The 21,250-nt window shown below is 35.7% G+C and overlaps 1 protein-coding gene across 3 annotated transcripts in view; it reads left to right on the top strand.

Moving 5' to 3' along the window:
* The window catches only part of LOC148947318 (PP2C-like domain-containing protein CG9801), a 44,096-nt gene that overhangs the window by 14,802 nt on the left and 8,044 nt on the right, over positions 1-21,250 (top strand). For all 3 annotated transcript variants that reach the window (XM_089097008.1, XM_089097009.1, XM_089097010.1), the window contains exons 2-5: positions 161-430; positions 3,652-4,049; positions 6,253-6,434; positions 11,042-11,243. In XM_089097008.1, the coding sequence (XP_088953134.1) occupies positions 162-430; positions 3,652-4,049; positions 6,253-6,434; positions 11,042-11,243 (1,051 nt within the window). In that variant the 5' untranslated portion in view covers position 161. The remainder of the gene's footprint in view (positions 1-160; positions 431-3,651; positions 4,050-6,252; positions 6,435-11,041; positions 11,244-21,250) is intronic.

Below are 21,250 nucleotides of genomic sequence, written 5' to 3'. Positions count from 1 at the left end.
ACCCCTTCCAAAATCTCTTCGACCACCCCTTTCATATGAAGTAGCTCTGGAAAAAAATGTTATACATTGAAAGATTTTGTAAAACTGGTTACGCCAGAGTATTACCTCTGGATAAAGTTATAGTTGAATCATAAAAATAATAACTCTCTTTTATTTCCAGTATGTCTTCAATATCAAAGAAAGTAACAAGCCTAATAAGGCAATTGTCATTTTCATCAAATGTAGATGATGCAAGTGAATCTAGCAGCATAAGCGAAAAACGCCGAAAAAATCAAGTATTTCGAAGTAAAAGTGGTGGCCACATACCCTCTAAATCAAAATCAGACGAAAGTCAGAAGAGAAAACATTCTACATCAGATAAAAACAATAAGAATCCCTCGTGTTGCCATGCTGGTGTGGGGTCCTGCTTCTTGTGCTCGTATTTATCCAGGTACTTCTTTTTACTTACTGATTATGATTACAAATGCATACACCATGTTGTATATCAATGGCATAGGCGTAAGATAGGATTTATTTACGAATGATCACAAGCTTAGATGGGCCAGGCTCACTCTGCAGAGTAAAAGACACCGCGCACAAATAAGATATATAAAAAGATCTTTTAGCACCAGAATTTAACGTGTCGAAAAGGTTAAAAACGTTGAAAAGGGTAAAAACAATTAAAATTAGTAGAATTCCGAACGGATCTTATTACACGGAAATTATGTACATATTTCTTGTACAAAATTATGTACAAGAAAAAAAATCTTCTAATTCTGGACAGACAAGATGACAACCTTTTAAGGCATTTGGAATGGACGCTTGTTTGCCTGCAATTCCAGGCGACTTAACGGTCATGTGTATATTCTAAAGTTTGGTCAGCCTGCCTGAGACTCTAGGCGGACGTGCCTTTCCAAAAGCTAACACATAAGTAGTTGTCCATTTTGAGAGTCATAGCTACTCCCGCCATTTGCCCGTGACGTTTGCCAAAACACTTGGAAATTTATAGGTCTCCCAATTCATCTGCGAGTCCAGGGAACTTCTCAGTCATGTTTCAATCCTAAATCGTGGTAGTCTGCCTGACATTCTAAGCAGACATGTAACCCTAACAGGACCCACCCTCCTGCCTAGAGTGTCGGGCCAGGTTTGGGGATGGTTCTATGCACACAATTACGGGGATCATTACATTTTTCCAAGGGGATGGGTTGAAAACACACACAAAAAATGTACTTTTAGACACGAGTAAGCCGCAAATCTAGACAGTTCAACAGAATTAGACATGACAACCATGACAATCCTCTACATGGTGGAATGTTGACATGGCTCTCACAACCATTGGAGTCTACAAGTAAGTTATCCTCACATCAGAGGGGTTTAAAAAATCACAATCCCTAAAAGAGTTAGGGGCTGAAAATAACTTGTTCTTACTTTCTTTGTGCTAATCACCCTCAACAGGAAGCTTTTGGGCTGGAATATATATTGAAAGACTTTATGTACCAATCAGTTACCACATAGGAGGGCCTCCTTATTGAAGGCCCTCAGCTATTGCAATAACTGACTATCACAAGGAAAGACATATTTTCCAACTCTTGCGGAGACATAAGTACGGTTCAGATATCAGCGGAGTTTTCTTGGGAAGGGAAGGTTGGGAAACTAAGAAAACTTCACTTTGAGGAATAGTTTTCCCTAAGGTGGTCTATGGAACTGACCTTATTGGAACTTTCTTCTCAGTCAGAGTATACAGGTAATATGAAAGTTCTGAGGAGTTTCTATTCCTCTCACTAATCGACATTCAAGTAACCTACTATATTGAATAATTGTTCAAGTGACTAGACAGGGCGTAGAGTATTCCACGTTCTAAGATGTTTGGATAAAAAAAAAAAACACACACACAAAAAGATCCTCCAGTCATTGCTGGCAAATAGGGTGTCGACCGACGTTTCAGTTGCTGGAAATTTTTTGCAGGCACAAGTAGTAAGCCTGTTGCCCTACTTTGGGGTAGGGCGGTATATTTATATGAGCACTGTATATTTATATGATGATCTACTGTATATAATAGTTTATCTGTTAATGACAGCAACTATATATGTGACCGAAATAGCCAGAGACTTTTTTGTTGTTTCACTGTCAAATAAAAGGATTTGTCCCTATTGAACTGTTATTTGTACTGTGCTACCAGAAGGTGGAAGTATTAGATCTTTAGTATATATTTTGTTTAGTTTTGCTATGGCTACTATTTCAATCAATCAATCGATTAGTTTATTTACTGCGCCGTAATATTTTAAAAATAGAAGCGACGTTGCCAATATAAAAAAAAGCATTGGCATTATCAACATCAAATTAAAGCACTAAAAACAATTAACTATGTACAATTATTAAATGATTCGACAAAATATGGTACAAATGAAGATAAGTAGCGCTGACTTGAATTCGGTGCTGGTTTTTTCAGGACAACTTTAACAGCAGCTTTGCTCCTTATCGCAGGACCGTTTTTTCTTGGCTCTAAGAAATTCGGTAAGATGCTTCCATACCGTTGTGAAAGAAGGCATTGGCGGCCCAACGTCATGAGTGCTTCGTTTCTGCGTTGGAATAGGGTTTTGAGACCGAACCTTTGGTTTGGAGACTCTCCTCGTATGAACTGTAGGCTTGGCCGAGGATGATGCGGCAAGCCCGTTTCTGTATCTTCTCTATTTGCTTGTCTTGTTCTTTTGTCAGACTTGACAACCGTATTCCAGGGCGGGTAAGATGTATGTTTTTAGGATGTTTTTAAGGGCCAGGGCGGTAAAACCAAAGCGTTTCAGGTTTGCGAACGATCTTAGTAGTCCTGCTCCTTTGCTTACAATCTTGTTAACTTGGGAATCCCACTTCCGGTTTTTGTCAATAATAATTCCAAGAATTTTGGCAGAGTCCACTGATTTGAGCTCAACTTCTGTTTCAATGTTGCCTATGTGTTTCTTGAGGAAGTTCATTCTCATGACAACACTTTTTTCCTTGCTGATTTTCATCCTAGTCTTCTTAGCCTCCATTGTCAGTTCATCAAAGGCTAGCTTAAGCTCGTCTTTGGCTGTGGCTAATTGACACAAGAGAGGTAAGGAGAGGTCATCAGCAAACTTGGCCCTGTTCGGCTTTTTCTCAAGTAGCTATTTTCAACTATGCAGAAGTTTAAACATCAAAACACACACGTTTGACATTTAAGTCTCCAAGTGACTATAACTAAAGTCCCATTAAGATGAAATTTTGAGTCTTAACAAGAATTTATATTACCAGTAATTCTGTTACCAGTCTAATTTTATCAAATTAGTAAAAGTATTGAATAAAGGCCAACTAAACTGAAAGAAAAAGTAAAAAAAGTAATAGACTTTTAGACTTAAGTCAAAGACTTAAACTGAAGTCGTAGATCAAAAATGCACTCTTTGTGACTTGCCGGTCTCCTCGTATCTAGATGTCTGAATAGCCTCCCCCTCCCCCCCTTCTTCTTCACACGGGTGCCTTCTGGTGCTAATAAATATACTTAGATCTAGGTTCATGCTGTTTGTCCTCTGTTAGAATATCTGTGTACTTCATTATTGGAGAAATTATTGATGGTTCAAAGCTATGGATCTGTGTATGACATTAATTATTGGTTTGTTTAATGTTTAGTTTATGTAAATATCTTATAAAAATTTTTTCTAGTGACCAATCTAGAGCTGATCAGCCTGTGATTACGTACGGTAAGTCTGGTGAAGATTTGCCTCGTTTGAAGATTGCTCACCTAAAATCACGTATGGTTGCCACTCAAACTGGCCCAGATAAAGGGATTGAAACAATCAATCCTGTCAATTCTCACTTTACATCTAAAGAACCTGATATCTCTTTTATTGACTTGGATAAAGACACTGACACTTCTACAGTTGAGAAAAAAATGGGAGGGTTTAAAACGGACCAAAATGAGAATCACGACCTTCTTCAACGAACTCTTCAAGATGATGGATTTGTTGGTGGTATTGAAAATTGGACTTGTCCATCCGAGAGGGCTTATGGTATTGCTGTATCATTGTATGAAGTCAACCCTGTAACATCCGTTCAGTCTGGTGAGTTAACAATGTTTTAGTTTTCTAAATGTCCTTGTATTTATTGATTTGCCATTTAAAACTTTTGGATAATATTTAAAATTTAATGAAGCACTTGTTCATTAGATATTTTAATTCAGTAGGCTACCAAATTTGTAGGAGTAGAAATAAAATTCAACAGGAGAAGGGACTCCTTGGGAAAACCTAGGATCTTTTATCACAAATATTTTTTGTGAAGAAAAGTTTTAGGGCTTTTCCACACTTGTTGGGTTCTTTTCTAATTTTACGTAAATAAAAGCCAACATTCATAAATCAACATTCTTTTTTAGCATCGCTATACATAGAAGAGAATTGTACCATCCTCCGTATTAGAACGAACACTGAACACATGGTGCAAGTATGTAAGGGGGCGTATTTTTTCGAGTGGCAGGAGGGGCACAAATGAACCAAGCTACGTCATTTTGCTCTATTTAGATGAGGTGTGCTAGAATAGGCTTAAAATGTTTGATCAAAGGAGTATGTGATACTGATCAGAGAGAAAACTAAAGTCTGTCTCGGAAAATAAAGAACAACCAATGCTATCTGGGATCACTAAGCAAAATTTTGCACTTGATTATAAAACCCTCAATGAAAAATCTATTGCGATGATTTTCGTTTTTTTTTGTTTTTTTGTTTTTTTTACTTTTGCTTCAAATTTAACTAAATATTAGAGAACCATATTTTCCAAAAGCATACAAATGATGTAATTTTGTTGTTAGCCTGTATCGTTCATACTAGACTTGCTCTGACTATTTCACAGTTAATAATTTGAAAAGCCAAAGAATCGGCCATCTTCCAGAAAATTTCAAATTGGACTCTTGCAAACCTAGAACTCTTGAAAACGAACATTTAATGTTTTTGATTTTTCTAAGCGATAATATTTTTTTTAATTCCTCTTAAACCCAAGTTAAACCACCAAAATGTCATGTCTCTCTTTGGTTTGATGCATTATTATCCAACAAAATAAAAATAAATTCAACAACCTTAACCAATGATAAGTTAATGCAACACATAAAAAGATATGATCCAGGAGACCGAGCATTGCTCAGTAAAACGAAACAGTTGTTTTAAGAAGTGCAATTTTATTTTTTGTTCTGCAAACTGATTTTTGCATATTTATATCGACAAACTATTTTATGCTATGACAATCAAATTAAATTATGATGCACTTTTCAAAATGTTTAGACTCGTCCTCATAAAATTTTATTGCAACTATTCTAAGTATTTGTCACGTGATTCATATGAAAAATGTTTGAAAAAATTAAGGCTCTAAACGAATTTTATCCAAAGTTTGGGCTATCTAAGTCATTTTTCACACCAGAAGATGCTACTTTGCCAATTTTCAGAAAATATTATAGTGGTTTATTCGAAAAAAAAAAATGCGAACACAGATATACAAAATTATTACGCCAAAAGGCTGCGTAAAACGCTTGGTAATGACGAGGCAGATCTAATAAACAAGATTTTTTATTGTTTCAAGAAAATTCATGCCCAAAAGTAGCGAAATTAGATGTATCGTAGCCCAGAAACCCGTCACGTGGGTTTTTAGTAACTTGTGCCGCGAAACAGAAAATTAATTAGCCCAATTGGCGGAAATAGTCCAACCTGGCAAGACAGCTTGAAAATCCTGTCCTTTCGGTACAAACTATAGCTTTATTCATGTAACTGACAAGGCAGATCTAATAAACAGGATTTTTTTTTCAAGAAAATTCATGGCCAAAAGTAGTGAAATTAGAAGCATTGTAGCCGTAGCCCGAACATCGAAGTCGAGCACATTATCCACTGTGCTAAGCCAGCTTGTAAACACTAATAAAAGAAACAGAATGATGAGAAGTGCATATGAATGCGACGTTATTCATATGAAAAACTTTTTTTTTCAAAATTAAGATTCTAAACGAACTTTCCCCACAGTCTTGCCCTATCTTGATCATTTTTTTCAAATCAGAAAATGGTACTATGCCAATTTTCAGAAAATATTATAGTGGTGTATTCAAGAAGAAAAATCAAAAAGACGAATATACAAAATTAATGCTCGTTTACTAAGACAGATAATAGAAGTAATATCTGATCATAACAAGTGTCATTTTTTTTTCGAAGCTCCATCCTTTCACTCTTTTCTCCTTCCCATAGTGCTGGTGGTGCAATGAGTTTTTGATTATAGCAGTTATAGGCATTTCTTTTACAGGTGACCCAATAGCTGACGCATTTGCAGTTTTGGCTCGAGAGAACAGTGCCATCTTAGCCGTGGCTGATGGTGTTAATTGGGGTGAAAAGGCTAAATTAGCTGCTCGGTGTGCTGTCTATGCATCTGTTCATTATCTGAATCGCATATTGTTTGAAAATGGCCTAAGAAAATTAACAACGTCTGTAAGTCGTTTTCCTTAGAGTTATGCATTTAAATTAAGTTAAAACTAGACAAAATTCCTAGCTAAAATATCTAACAATTTACTTTTTGCCTATATTTTTGACACAATGGATCCTTCTTCGCATAGGCTCGAAACCTCCAGTTTATGGCCTTAGGCCCTGAATAGTAAATAGTAAAATGGATCCTTCTTCGCATAGGCTCGAAACCTCCAGTTTATGGCCTTAGTCCCTGAATAGTAAATAGTAAAATGAATCCTTCTTCGCATAGGCCCGAAACCTCCAGTTTATGGCCTTAGTCCCTGAATAGTAAACTGTAAAATGGATCCTTCTTCGCGTAGGCTCGAAACCTCCGGTTTATGGCCTTACTCCCTGAATAGTAAATAGTAAAATGAATCATTCTTTGCATAGGATCGAAACCTCCAGTTTATGGCCTTAGTCCCTGAATAGTAAATAGGCTATATGAAAATTTCTATTCTCTTCCATTTTGACCTGTTTGGACAAAAAACGGCCACTGTCTTTGACACCAGGGATCCTTTCATGCATGGTTAAGCCTGAACTTTGGGTGAATTTCTTTTCGCAAATCTCACACTCAAAAGGTTTTTCACCAAAATGAATTCGCATATGATTAGTTAAGTGGTCACTATGGTAAAAGGCTTTTATACAGACCTCAAACTGGTAGACCTGCTACTTAGTATGAGTTACCATGTGCTTAGTTACATCTGATATTATAACAAAGCCCTACACACAGATTTGACATAACCTCTTCCTACCTCCTCCGTAACCTCCTCCTAATGTACTCTCCTAACCCATTCCGAATATACTCTCCTAGCATAATAGGCAAGTAGACACTTTCTGCACCTTCTTTTTAGTGGAAAAAATTCGTCAGGTCAAACCAAAGCTAAAAACAATGTTGATTTGCTCTCATTAATAGATACCTATTAGCAGACATATGTACAGATTAGAAATCGTTGCTACTGAAGATTTGAACAAGGTGCTATATGTCTTTCTTTTTGCTGAAAAGTTGGTAGTGGGCAAAGATTGGGTTTAGCCTTGACTTCGCTTACTTTTACGCCGAGCCAGCATAAAGGTCATTTTGCCCCAAGTTGGGCTTTAGCTTGTTTCTTTACAGTGTCCAGAATTAATTGGTTTTGCACCGAATTCAGATTTAGCTCAATTTTTCACCAATTCAGGTTATCTACTCTTATAATTTTGACCTAAAATCCTACTTGCAAATGTTCTGCTTTTCAGTCTAAATATTTTTTTTTCATTTTTACCGAATTTTGACTCATTGATGTTAAATAAATAACCGGTGGATATGCGTGTGGGGTAGATCGACACGTATATGCAATGATCTTAAGCATTGACCTCAAATTTGAGATCGAAACTTAATGGGATCTCAGTGAGATCAAATTTGGCTCGTTTTTTCACTATTTCAGGATGATCTGAAGTTTTCTTAAGTTTATGAACTTGAAAATTAAATGATTTTCTATATTTAAGAAAGCATAAAGGAGATTCTTTTGTGGTAGGTTTTGTAAAAAAGTGTCCTCTTTTCGAGTTTTGGGCATTTCTGGCATGGTTGCTCTTTGCATCACCTGAACCTCTTGATTATGTGTATTCACTTTGCCCTGTCTTCACAAACTTTGTGAAGGCCTGTCTTCACAAACAAAGAATGTAATTATTCAAATTCAAAATGCCATGTTTTTTTGATTTGAAAACTTAACCCGAGTTCTCTTCTCCCATTCCTCAGCTTTACTGACTTAATCACAATGTTGAATGAAATCAGATGTACTAAGAGACGATGGACGATTAAGGAAATTAAGAAATAAATGAAAAATTGATGGGCTGGTAACGAGCTAATCCTAAAGAAAAAGGGACATCAAACTGAAAACATTTTGGGTCAGTGGTCCCATCTTAGATCTAATCATACTTGAAAACCACAATTTTCTAAGATTTCTCTGCAAAAAAAGTTATGTAATCTTAATGAAAATCGCACCGTCATATTCAGCGTATCAGAGAACGTTACATTAAAGGCTTCAAAGCCCCCATCTTCAAAAATGTGGAATTTCGTATTTTTGCTATAAGAAAGCCAGTGATCTTTCTTTTGGCAAAAAACAGAAAATTCCACATTTTTGCAGATGGGAGCTTTAAACCTTTTGTTTAGGGTTCTCTGATACACTGAATATGTGGGGGGGGGGGTGCGATTTTCATTAGGAATTCATGACTTTTCATGACCCCCGCCCTTCCTTGTCGAAAATCAGGCAAATTTTCTCATGCGTATAATTTCATGGACAGAATAAGTGCCTTTAAGTCTAGCAAGAGAGGGTGGGTGGGCATGTGCCCCATATTATGTTTCAAATATAATTGCAATATCTTCTGAAGAGAATGGTGTGTTTAGTTTGCTTCTTTCAATTAAATCAATTCGATTTATAGTAGATTCAAATCCCGCATTCTTTTTGGGACACCCTATATATGTTTTTTGCGTTTTTTTTTTTTTTTCAACTTTTATTTAGTATTGTATTGCAGGGCTGCCATGAAGTCTCTAAAGTCACTAAAATCGAGTGAAGATCCCTATTGGTCCCTTAAATTGATAAAGGTCCCTAAAGCCCAAATTTCTTGCTTTGGTTTAAAGCTTCGTATTCTGAAGGCTACCAATACCTGTGAGTATACGGTTTTCAGTATTTTTGTTTGGGTTGAGATTCTTGGAACCTCTTTTTGCTTGTCTAAGAAAGACAAAACTTGTTGTTACACAGGCTACAGCGTTAGTATGTGGACAGAGTGGACAGACAAGTAACGAAAAAGAGTGACTCCCTTTGCCTCTGCAGTCAATAGGCTAGGATGCGGCAAGGTTTGGTTGGCTTTGTTAATTACGTAGAAAACAAATAAGAGGGGGGAAAAAATAAGAGAATGGCTCGAAGAACAAAATACGAAGGAGGTGGGGTTAAAACCAGGTTTTTTGCGCGATTTTGAACTTACATTTATTTCTTGAACTATTAGACTACTTCCTAGCGCCCTTTTTTATTTGAATACATTTCTGGGAATAGCCTATATATTTTAATACTAACTTCTTTTCTTTTTTTAAAGTTTTGGGTTTGAAGTTCCATTTTGAATTAGAATGGGAAAGTGCAAATTCTGGGAAAGTTGGTTGGAAAAGAAAGATGCGACAGGACACTAAATGAAAGAGTGGTGCAGAGCCGTTCCGGGGGGATCTGTTGCTCTGGAGATGATAGAGTCTGACTATTCTGGGAAATCCGTAGACGGAAACGCAGATGTATATGGAAAAATGTTCCGAGATTAAATGGTCAAAAACTTTTCCTTCGGGCGAACTAAGTCCGCTTATTTTTTTAACCGAAGCTCTTGGATCCTATTTCCGGAAGATTGCCCTTGATGAAGTCGGCAGAAAGCAGTTGTTGAAAGCGTTAACTTTTCTTCATCCCGATGAAGTTTCAAAGCCAGTTTCTGCTCACAGTTTATTATATGTTTTCATGAAGCTACCCATCTCGACACAAAAGGACATGGTAGTTGATGAGTTTAAGCTAGTCATCCGGAATTCTATGGAGCCATGAAGGATCAATGACAAGTGGAACAATGTGATCCAGGAAGGAAAATATCCAAACTTGTCTGAAGTCGTAAAAAATGCTTTGACCATTTCTAACGGGTCTGCCAGGATTCAGCTGGGTTTCTCCCTTTCTGGGCGAGTTCTCAGTGAAGAAAGCTTCGATGAACGAACTTTGTATGCAAAACTGTTTGTGATACATAGGTGGAGCAGATTTGAAAGACATGTTCAAAATGTTGCTGTCTCTGAAGACTTGATAAAACTGGCAAAATCCGCTAGAAAGAGCTATGCTTTGTACCTACAGCAGGGAAAAGCCCTGAAAGAAAAAATGAGAAAGAACGGCAGGATTTGGAGGCAAGAGAAGGGCTGAGAGGGCAGCAGCTCGCTAAAACCTATTTGAAAAGACAGACATTAGAGACTCTCGAAAAATCTCTCAAAGAAAAAAAAAAGAAGCGTTTGGTACCAAGGAACAGGCCATGGACTAGTTACTGAGTGAAGCTCACAACCGGCTAGAAAAAGCGTTGAAAAGAAGTACATGGTCGATTAGCGGAGGCTATGATAGATGGGACTCTAAGAAACAGCTGCAGTTAGAGTCGCAGTTAGAGAGCAGCAGTTAGTGTGTGGTTACCGTACCCTTATCTCTTTCATCATATTTTTGCATCTCATTTTTTGTATTCGAAAGTAAAGCGTTCAGAAAAAAGAAGGAAAAAGCTTCTCCCATGACATGATGATTCTCAGGTGGTTGGTTTCTTAATTATCACTTGACCTCTGATCATGGAGAGATGTCTGCAAATGATCATTCCCATTTATTTCTTAGTCAAGTGTCATTTGCTGTTGTGTCAGTGCTTTTTCCTTTGTGTGCTTTTAGTGCTTTTTCTGAAAACTGAGTTTTGGGGTCCATTTTGTGTCTAGAATGGTCCCTAGAGAGATTCCTTTTTCGACTAAAAAGAGGTCCCTAAGTCCCTATTTTTCACTACTTGAACCTGTGGCAGTCCTGGTATTGTGTGGGTTATAAATAGATTGGTAATATTTATATTTGATATAACTGATTTTTTAGGATCTGTTTACGTCACTTCTGCAATCGTTTGAGGCAGCCCATCGACTAATTCTTCTTGAGGAAGCAGCGTTGACTACCCTTGCTTGTTGCATTGTAGCGCCTCTTGACCGGTCTGATGAGTATGTTGCTTGTATTTGCAATGTTGGTGATTCGCTGGCGTATGTTTATAATCGGAAAACGGGTGTGAGAGAAATTACGAAAGGTAAATTTTGGTTTTGAATTTTCAGGGATCTCAAAAAATAAAATATAGTGGCCTATACAGGGTCATTTCGGGTTGCCGAAAGAGCAGGACTTAGTGCCAGGAAGTGCCTCACTGCCAATTAATGAGATGCCATAAATCAAAACTGAGTGCCAAAAAGGGCCTTATTGCTAATTAAGGTTTGCACTATCAATTAAAATGTATTGTCAAGAGCGCCTTAGGAATTTTTTTCTGTCATGTCCTGTCCAATTTGGTTAAAAAAAAAAAAAAAAAACTTTTCAAATAAACGGGTCCGAGACCAGCAAAAAAGACAAGAAAACAGAAAATAACGCTACAAAAAGAAAAATTATTTTTTTTCAAAGCAATGGATCTAAAACGAGATAAAAAGACAAGAAAAGAGAAAAATTGATTTTACACCAGTTAAGCGTGTTATTTTTCTCTTTTCGTGTCCTCTCCAATTTGAGGCCCTTTTTTTGAAAAAAAATCTTTTGTTTGTCGTCATATTGGTCAGTTCGGCTTCAAATATTTTAACCGATTTTTTTTTTTCCATTTTGTTAAGACAAATTAAAAACATTTCGAATAAACGGGTCCGAGGCCAACAAAAAAGACAAGAAAACAGAAAATAACGCGACAAAAAGAAAAATGTTTTTTTTTTCAAAGCAACGGATCTAAAACGAGTTGAAAAGACGAGAAAAGAGAAAAATTGGTTTTACGCCAGTTAAGCGTATTATTTTTCTCTTTTCGTGTCCTCTTCAATTTGAGTCCTTTTCTTTGAAAAAAAAATCTTTTGTTTGTCGTCATATTGGTCAGTCCGGCTTCAAATATTTCAATTTGATCTAAAAAATTAGTTTCAGGAAAAGACTAATATTTTGTAATAATAATCAAAATGCTTAGAATTTAAAAATAGAGGTATTAAATAAACATTGAAGGTTAATAAACGCTTCAAATATTTTAACCGATTTTTTTTTACCATTTTGTTAAGACAAATTAAAAACATTTCGAATAAACGGGTCCGAGGCCAACAAAAAAGACAAGAAATCAGAAAATAACGCGACAAAAAGAAAAATTATTTTTTTTCAAAGCAATGGATCTAAAACAAGATAAAAAGACAAGAAAAGAGAAAAATTGATTTTACACCAGTTAAGCGTGTTCATTTTCTCTTTTCGTGTCCTCTCCAATTTGAGGCCCTTTTTTTGAAAAAAAATCTTTTGTTTGTCGTCATATTGGTCAGTTCGGCTTCAAATATTTTAACCGATTTTTTTTTTCCATTTTGTTAAGACAAATTAAAAACATTTCGAATAAACGGGTCCGAGGCCAACAAAAAAGACAAGAAAACAGAAAATAACGCGACAAAAAGAAAAAAAATTTTTTTCAAAGCAACGGATCTAAAACGAGTTGAAAAGACGAGAAAAGAGAAAAATTGGTTTTACGCCAGTTAAGCGTATTATTTTTCTCTTTTCGTGTCCTCTTCAATTTGAGTCCTTTTCTTTGAAAAAAAAATCTTTTGTTTGTCGTCATATTGGTCAGTCCGGCTTCAAATATTTCAATTTGATCTAAAAAATTAGTTTCAGGAAAAGACTAATATTTTGTAATAATAATCAAAATGCTTAGAATTTAAAAATAGAGGTATTAAATAAACATTGAAGGTTAATAAACGCTTTTCCCCCTCTTCACATGTTTACGAGGTCCGTAGATCCCAGAGAAGGATGGGAGGTCCATTCACCTCTCCTTCTGTTAGTTTCTTACAATAAATAATAAGCGTCCCCATTTAAATTTGTTTGATATGTACAAGCATAAGGAATATGATACTAATCATAGCAACGTTTCTTTTGAGTCTCGATTCCCCATTTAAAATACCGATTTCTCATTTGGGGACCTCCCTATTACGCTAAAGAAATGTTATAAATACTAATCTAATACTCTCAAATATTTAATACTTCATATTAGAATATAATTCATATAGAAAAACTTTGAAAAGGTAATGGAGTTGGGCTAAGTTGCAGTTCGAAACGAAGAAGAAAAAATTATTATTATGAAACAGATTGCGAAAAATGTCGTGGTAAGAGTGAAGAAAGAGGAAACAAAAGACAAAAGAAAGGTCGTAAATAGAATAAAAAGCTCCAGAAAAGGGCTGTAGATTGACTTTCGTTTTTTTTTGTGATCAAACTAGGCAATTTAAATTTGATAAACTAACTGGAGAACCTTATTTGAATTTCATTTGAAATCTTATTTACCTGTTGTTTTAAACTTAGAACCCCCTTTGTAGCCTTTTTTAACTTCTTATTTTCTAAATTTGTTCGATAAATCCTTCAAAAACTTCCTGCAATAAATTGAAATAAGCTAGAAGTCATAAGACGTTAAAATCCTTACTTGAGCACCCTCTATGTACCTAAAATGGAGTCGATTTTAAGATCATTTTCTAGATGTCTCTTCTTTTGATTTCTATAATGTATCCTGCCTTTCGATTCTAAAGCCATTTAATTATATTTCAATAAAAAAAATACGATGGAATACTTGTTTTTTCCTGCTACATAGTAATGATGCAGGGCATATCTCTTGCGCTCTCTAGATATATCTTGTTTTATCACTTTCAGAATTTATGATGGCCTTTGATTCTGAAGCCATCTCATGCCGTTTCAATGAGAATGATGACACACTCTGCCGTCCTTTTTGCTAATAAAACAAGGCGCGTCGTGTTTTTTTGTTTTTTTTTGTTTTGCTTTTTACCAAGTATTGTTGCCAAAGTTTTTTCTTAATATTCACAATGATTAGAAGATTTTTTTAGAAAGCTTCGTTGTTTTTTTTTAGGAAGCTTCATCGTTTTTTTTTTTTTTTTTTTTTTTTTTTTTTTTTTTTTTTTAAGATTGTTCAGAATTTTAAGCGGGAAATTTTTTTGGCATGCTTTATATTTCTTATTTTTCTACTAACCGAACGTCTCTATCCTTTTCAGATAAGAAAGTTAATGTTTTTATTAACGATTTCCTTATAATGATTTATATTGAGTTTAAATTTTTAAGTTTTCTTGTAAAAATTAAAAAAAGAACTTTTTCTTGGTTGTGTTGCGGGAGCGAATTCCGCTTTGTCCTGGCTTTTTCTTTATCTTTTTCTATGCATGTGATTCTCTTTATTGAAAAGAAGTAGAAGGGTCCAATAATTGTGGGCTTGATTGCTAAATATGGTATTATATTTTTAAAAACTATGTATATCTTTTGCCTTGGTCCTGGATTGCTCTTTTTGCTCCTATTATAAGAGGCAAGATAATACTTTGTTGATAAACGACTGCCACGAGGAAAAATAGAGAAAAATTATATTTCAAGTTAAAAATTTTTAGAATCTGAACAAGAACCACAAGCGAGTAAAATAAGAGAAGCAATTAGAAACAGTTGATGACTCCAAGTTAAAAATTCGGTCAAAGTGATTAAAGACTTGAAAGCATGATTAGAGTAAACTCAAGATAGATAGCCTCTGTGAGAGGCAAGGCTGGCATAGCTTTTCCAGAGTTGTATAAAAAGAAGGCTGGAGCCAAGGAAAAAATTTAGAACTAATGACTTGAAGTAAAAAAAATACAGCCCAAACTGCGTCGACCCCCTCCGCCCCCCTTCCCACCCAAAAAAAAGAGTGGAAATACGAGATGTGACAATAATCATTTCGACAATACCTGAACAAATAAAAAAAAAATGAAGGAGTCCTATTTAGTTTAGGACAGATTTCGAGAATCATTAAGGTGTTTCGCGATGTCGGGGGGTGAAACTCTTTCGAAGCCTTTCAGCTACAGCATGGATCGGTGAGTAAATGCGTACTTCTGGGGAGTTTCAGTGGGGGAGCCAGTGTTCAGCGAAAGGCATAGTTAGTGACTTAGCAAAAGGCAAGTAAATGCTATTCCTCCTTTCTTTGAAGGTAGTAAGGTTTGCAGTTATAAGAGGGAAGGAATATGACGTTTTACTCTTTTTGTAAATGATCCTGAGCGAATACTTCAGAACCGACTCAATTTTGTTGTTACGTTCACTAGAAAAATGCGGAGGCTAGACCGGGCATGCGGATTTTAATAACAGTCTGACTAGGGATAAGTAAACACGGTGGGACTTGATCACAAAACACGGAGGGACTTCAAAAGAGACGGACGGTTCAATTTATTCAGAAGTTCTAACAAGGATAACGGAGCATTTGCTTCTTTTGTGATATTTAAAGCATGTATATCCTGCTTAAGATTATTGGCAATTGTGACACCAAGGAATTTAACTTATTTCATTAAAATTTTGGATGGGGTAGGGTCTAGAAAAAAGGCAGTAGATTTCAGAAACTTTATGGTCATCGTATTCGATGTAAAACTACGTGTTTTTACGTTCCACTAATCCATTAGAAATTATTTTCTAATTTGGATCTTAGTCATGTTTAGGTTCTTAGCTTCTTCCGAAGCAAGAGTACTTAAAAAATTTCAAGGGGGTCACTTAATATTTCTATGACAAACTTTGAGGACCGACAAGTCATCCAAATGTCTTCATCTTTGAGGGAACTCACCACCAATTTCATTAACAATTGCTAGAAACAAAAATGGTCCATATAAAGGTAATTGAGGAATTCCACAGTAATTAGGGAGTGGGTCAGAGAATGTGCTTCTGTAAGCTGAAGGGGAGTCTTATAGTCTATGTCTTAGAGTCTGAGGACTAGCATGGAGATTGTAGTTACTACCCTGAATAATTATCGGAAATTTTTCCACCAGGCTTTGGTTTCGGTTTTTTTTTTTTTTTTTTGCATTTAAGTGGAATGCTCTATTCAAGCAAGCGGTAGTTTCCAGTTGGACAGATTGAAAAGTGAAGGTCTGAAATGTAAGGTGGTTAGCTCTGTTGATGTGACTCCCATACGAGTTACTATCTTCAACCAGGCGGAGAAGGTTCGGCATGTTCAGAGACGGGAAATTGTCATTCCATAAAGACATATAGAAAAGCTTCGAGACTAAAATAAAAACATATTCCAAGGGCCCCGGAAGTGCCGTCATTTACTTTTCGTTTACTGTGATTTTGGCTAAGCTTGCTATTTTATTTTCTATATTTTTGGACTGAGGCAAAGGAAGGGTATCATCTAAACTTTAACAGTTCTCTTCCCTAAGAACATTGGAGCTCAATATTTACTCATTTCTTAGTAGTGCTATTTGAATTTTGGCCCACAGCTAGAAAAAAAAACAAGGAAAATAGGATTTCTTTTATCTCTGGTCAATAATCCTTGAAGGGTCGATGAAAGAATATTACATTGGAATTTTTGTGCAGTAAATTCATTAATGAGATACGCTATTTTGAAACTGCTGGTCAACTCGCTGCGGGGCATATTGGGTTTAGAATCAGATGATGACAGTGCAAAAACGAGCTAAGTCCTGATTTGGTACAAAGACGATGCAAGTCATGATGTGCTATTACTACTAATAACTTACCGAAGCACCAAGCCCCCTGAGGCCAACACAGCTACGCACGCTCCTCCTCCATCCTAATCTATTCAAAGCATCCCTTTTTACACCCTCCCAGGAAAGTCCCATCTCCCTTCAATTTTTCCTGACGACATCCTTTCACCCCAACCGAGGACGATCTTTTTTCCGTTTAGCCTCAGACGGTTGAGATGCACTAAGTTGGTTTTAGTCCTCTCCAACACCCCCACCACTAACTTGTCAGAATAAAGATAGGAAGACTTTTTTTTTCACTGACCAACCTGAAGTAATGTGTCAAATACCTTGGTCAATTGGTACATGAGAATGGTGATTTTCAGAGACGTACGTTGCTTTTCTGACGTTTGTGTCATTTTGCTCAGCTCCGTTTGAAACTTCCGGGGTAATCACCTGGTGCCAAGGAGACAGAGGGATTAATCTTCAGTTGCGTATGGCGCTTCATAGCCCAACCTACCTACCGCACTAAAATCTCTGGATTCGCTTGAAATCTGGTAGCCAAGTACCATCAGTCAAAGGGACTTTAATAAAGGCATTGTAGACCATTCACTTTTACAGCCCAGGCGCTAGTAGGTTTCACAGTTGCATTGTTTATGGATTCCTCCCCTATGACGGAGAGTCGCTTGCAAGCAAAAATAATAAGACATGGTCATCTTAATGCGGCACAGGTTGTATACTTGGAATAGTTAACTTTTATCCCTTTTCGGTGTATATTATGGTAGAAACACGTGTCTCGCTTGAAGTTGTTTGGCAGCAATTATAAATAATAATGCAAGGGACTGACTTAATTTAGTTCTTGTAAGTATGTTGTTTATGTGGCAATCACTTGATGATCACCATGTAAAATTATTTTATTCTAACCATCAAACACATTGGAAATAAATACCAGGTGCTGTGTTTGGAGTCAAATTAGCCTAAGGTAATCTTAGGTTGTGCATACTGCAATAATAGAAATAACAACGTAAATTCTGCTAGGTTGTATGTTTTGGCGTAAAGTAATGCAGCCGTAGCTTGTATGCACGGTACATTTAAAAACTATCAACATTGATTGGGTCATGACATAGAGAATAAAGATGGTTTTAAGCAGAAACAGAATATTAAGGAATGATAAAAAAAAAACCGTAAAGAAGAGAAAAACGAGGATAATAACAGCCAGTAAAAAAACACAGATTACAATACAAATATGTCGGTCAAGACCTCTGCTTGACCGTCCTCAGTGCAGAATAATAAAAAAAAAATACCAATAAAAATGCAAAGATAATATAAAAAAACAAACCTTAAAACAAACACAAAAAAACTAAAATAGGAAGACCCTTTCGAAGTAACGGTGAAATGGTAACCTATTTCAACCTATTTTAACGTTTTCCTATTTTAGTTTTTTTGTGTTTGTTTTAAGGTTTGGTTTTTTATATTACCTTTGGATTTTTATCTGTATTTTTTTTCTGAACTGTGGACGGTCAAGCGGAGGTCTTGACCGAAATATTTGCATTGTAATCTGCTTTTTTTTTTTTTTTTTTTTTTTTATACACGTCTCTTATTATCGGTTTTTTATGGTTTTGTCATGATTAGCCAGTATGGGGTTAGAAATTATTTAAGACAAGCTTACGGGGTTATTTTGATTTGTCAAAAAAAACACGCTAGCCTAATTAACCAGAAATATTTTTTACAACATTGTAGGGTCAATAGAATTTTTATGAATTATATTTTTTTTTTTTCGCTTAAATCTAGGCACACGATCGGAACGGAAATTTAGTGATAAGGTTCGTTTTCAGTCATTGATCCACATTATAAAAGACCATAAATATCGATGTGTTTTCCTTAGTAAAACGATCTAAAAAATTCGAAATTTGTTACAGCAAAACCTCTCACCAGCAGGTTTTCAATGTTACCCTTTTGCCGTTACTTTGAGAGGGTCTTCCATTTTTTTTTTTTTTTTTTTTTTTTTTTTTTTTTTTTTTTTTTGAGGTTTGGTTATTTTATTATCTTTGGATTTGTTTTGATTTTTTTTACTATTCTGCGCTGAGGAGGGCCAATCGGAGGTCTTGACCGTAATATTTGCATTGTAATCTGCGTTTTTTTCACTTGCTGTTTTTATCCTCGTTTCTCTCTTCTTTACGGTTTTTACTGTTTTGTCATGATGAGCCAATGTGGTCTCAGAAATGATTTACTTTAAGGAATGTGACATAATTTTTCTTTTTTTTTTTTTTTTTTTTTTTTAAGGGAAATATCACTCTAAAAGTTTTAAGGGGTTGACAGCTGCAGCGTGCAATAGCTGGTGAAAAAGCAAAACTGAAGTGTTATTTCCCAAATATTTTTATTGGTAACACCGGTCAAATGTTGATGCAGCACTTCGCAAATGTTGATAGGCAACGCAAATCATGATTTTCTTTCTTCTTTTCGTTTCTGTTCCTCGAAGATAAGGTTGAAGTCTCCAGATTTTGTTCTAGATTCTTTAAAGTATTTTCGGTACTTTCCCATTATATGGGCACCTACAAGGAAGCCAGTCATGAAAAACTCGTTTGTGACCGGTTAATTCAATAGATGGCTTCAGAGTAATGCAATCCATAGCGTGGTTTTCATTGCGTATACGATATTTAAACTGTTGTTTTTTGGAATTTAGGGGGGGAAGGTACCTAGGTTAGGTTAGGTTATGTATTAAATATATTATGTGTTTTACCCCCCTCCCCCCTAATGTGCAAATATACAGCCCAAATTTGTATATAAACAATTATAAATCCTATTTTATTTTATTTCATTAGCATTAACCAAACGTAACTTTTTAGAAGTGTCCATATCATGGGAAAGTATCGTATTTTCTTTTCTTCTCTCATGTTTAAGCAGTTTCAACCTGTTTTGGTGTAGTTTTAGTGAAGTAGATTAAACTGCCTTATGTGCACAAATTTATTTTAAAGTTGCGATGGAGTTGTTTGCAAATTCGCCAAAGTCATGAAAAATATACGGATTATGTAATGAAATAATGTAATAATGAAAAATATACGGATTATGTAGATATCATAGAAAATACAGTAAAAGTTTTTGGACAATTTCTTTATGCGGAAAGTTGCAACATAAGTGATATCGACAAGGCTTCAGTATTAACCTTACTTTAGTTAAAAAAATACCTTCCAAAATGTATGGTAGTCCAAATCCTGGTGAATACACCTGCACAACGATGAACCTAATAGTAAATTCCTAAATTGTGCCTATTTCATATATTTTTTTTTTGTTCAATATTTAAGTTTTCATTCAGTTGCTCTCCCTTTTGCTTTCTGATGGCTTTTGGACTCCAATCCTCCCAACCGTAACCTTTAAACGCTATGGTAAAACTGAGCAGCTAATCTATGCCAATCCCAAAATTTCAAGTTGCTTCCGCTTTGTAAATAATTTGGTTTGTAGAATAGAATTAGCTGTTGGAGGGATAGGACTAGTAATGATATTTTAAAAAAGATTATGACATTAATTAATTGAAGGACTGGACTCTAAAAGGAGTCCAAAAGTAGCCACGATAAGCCAAAATATTAAGAAGTAAAATGACGGATCTGAAGGAATAGTTATAGTGTTTGTTAAAATCATTTTTTGTACTAATAATAAAACCTAGCAGAGAACTAACAAGAGATATAACAGAGACATTAAAAGGGTACGGCCGCTATAGTTTTTAGAATGTTTAACGAGTAGTAGCCCTAATTCTGTTTGTGTTTATGTCTGTTAGTTTTGAGTTTGAATTAACATAGGACTTTATTCCTGTTCATCTTAGGTTTTGATATAGCTTTTGACTTTTTTTTAAAGACGTATTTTTCGGAAACTTTTTTAAAAAATTAATAAGTATGTGAAGACCTAAATAAGATACGGAAAAACGGATGGAAGCAATCGAAGGATCCTGCAGAGTTTGAGGAAGTTGGCTACTAATCTCATTTTGACATAAAAATGTAACATGGCACCTTTTGAATTGTCACTGCTGACACCTGGTAGCCCCCCGCCGCCACCTGCATATATGCCCAGCGGACTGAACTGTTAAAAATCTTATGATTTTACTTCATATTCAAATGAATCTGATTTTTTAAGAGTATTAATTAATTCAAACAATTATAAATTTCTGATATAGGGACAAAAAAGAAGCGTAGAATAAAAAAAGATCAGCAAATACACACACGGACATTGAATGGCTGTCGTCCCCGAATGGTGTGGGAGGATGTCGTAAGGAGAAATTGAAGGGAAAGGGAACTTCTTAAGAGGGTGTAAAGAGGCTTCGAATAGATTGGGATGGAGGAGCGTGCGTAGCTGTGTTGGTCTCGGACGACTTGGTGCTGCAGTGAGTGGTCAGTAGTAGTAATAGCAGTCCCTTATAACGATCAAAAGTATGAAATAATAATTTTCTATTCACTATTTTGGATCCATTCTTTCTAACCGTACCTGCCAGCAGGACTAGGGGGTAGAGATAATCCCCTCCGCTAGTGATTTCAACCTCTTTCCTCGTAAAAATTAGAATATTTTTTTCAACAAATAGGTTTTGAATTTATGACCCCCTCTCCCCTATAAAAAAAAATCCCACCCATACCCCAAGATTTAGGTCTCTGTGCTT

The sequence above is a fragment of the Artemia sp. Qi Xiang Cuo genome, chromosome 11, assembly GCF_049724085.1.
Source record: "Artemia sp. Qi Xiang Cuo chromosome 11, ASM4972408v1, whole genome shotgun sequence".
In the NCBI taxonomy this organism is placed as follows: Eukaryota; Metazoa; Arthropoda; class Branchiopoda; order Anostraca; family Artemiidae; genus Artemia; species Artemia sp. Qi Xiang Cuo.
The sequence above is the reverse complement of the archived record's forward strand: the minus strand, read 5'-3'. Positions and strand labels throughout refer to the sequence as shown.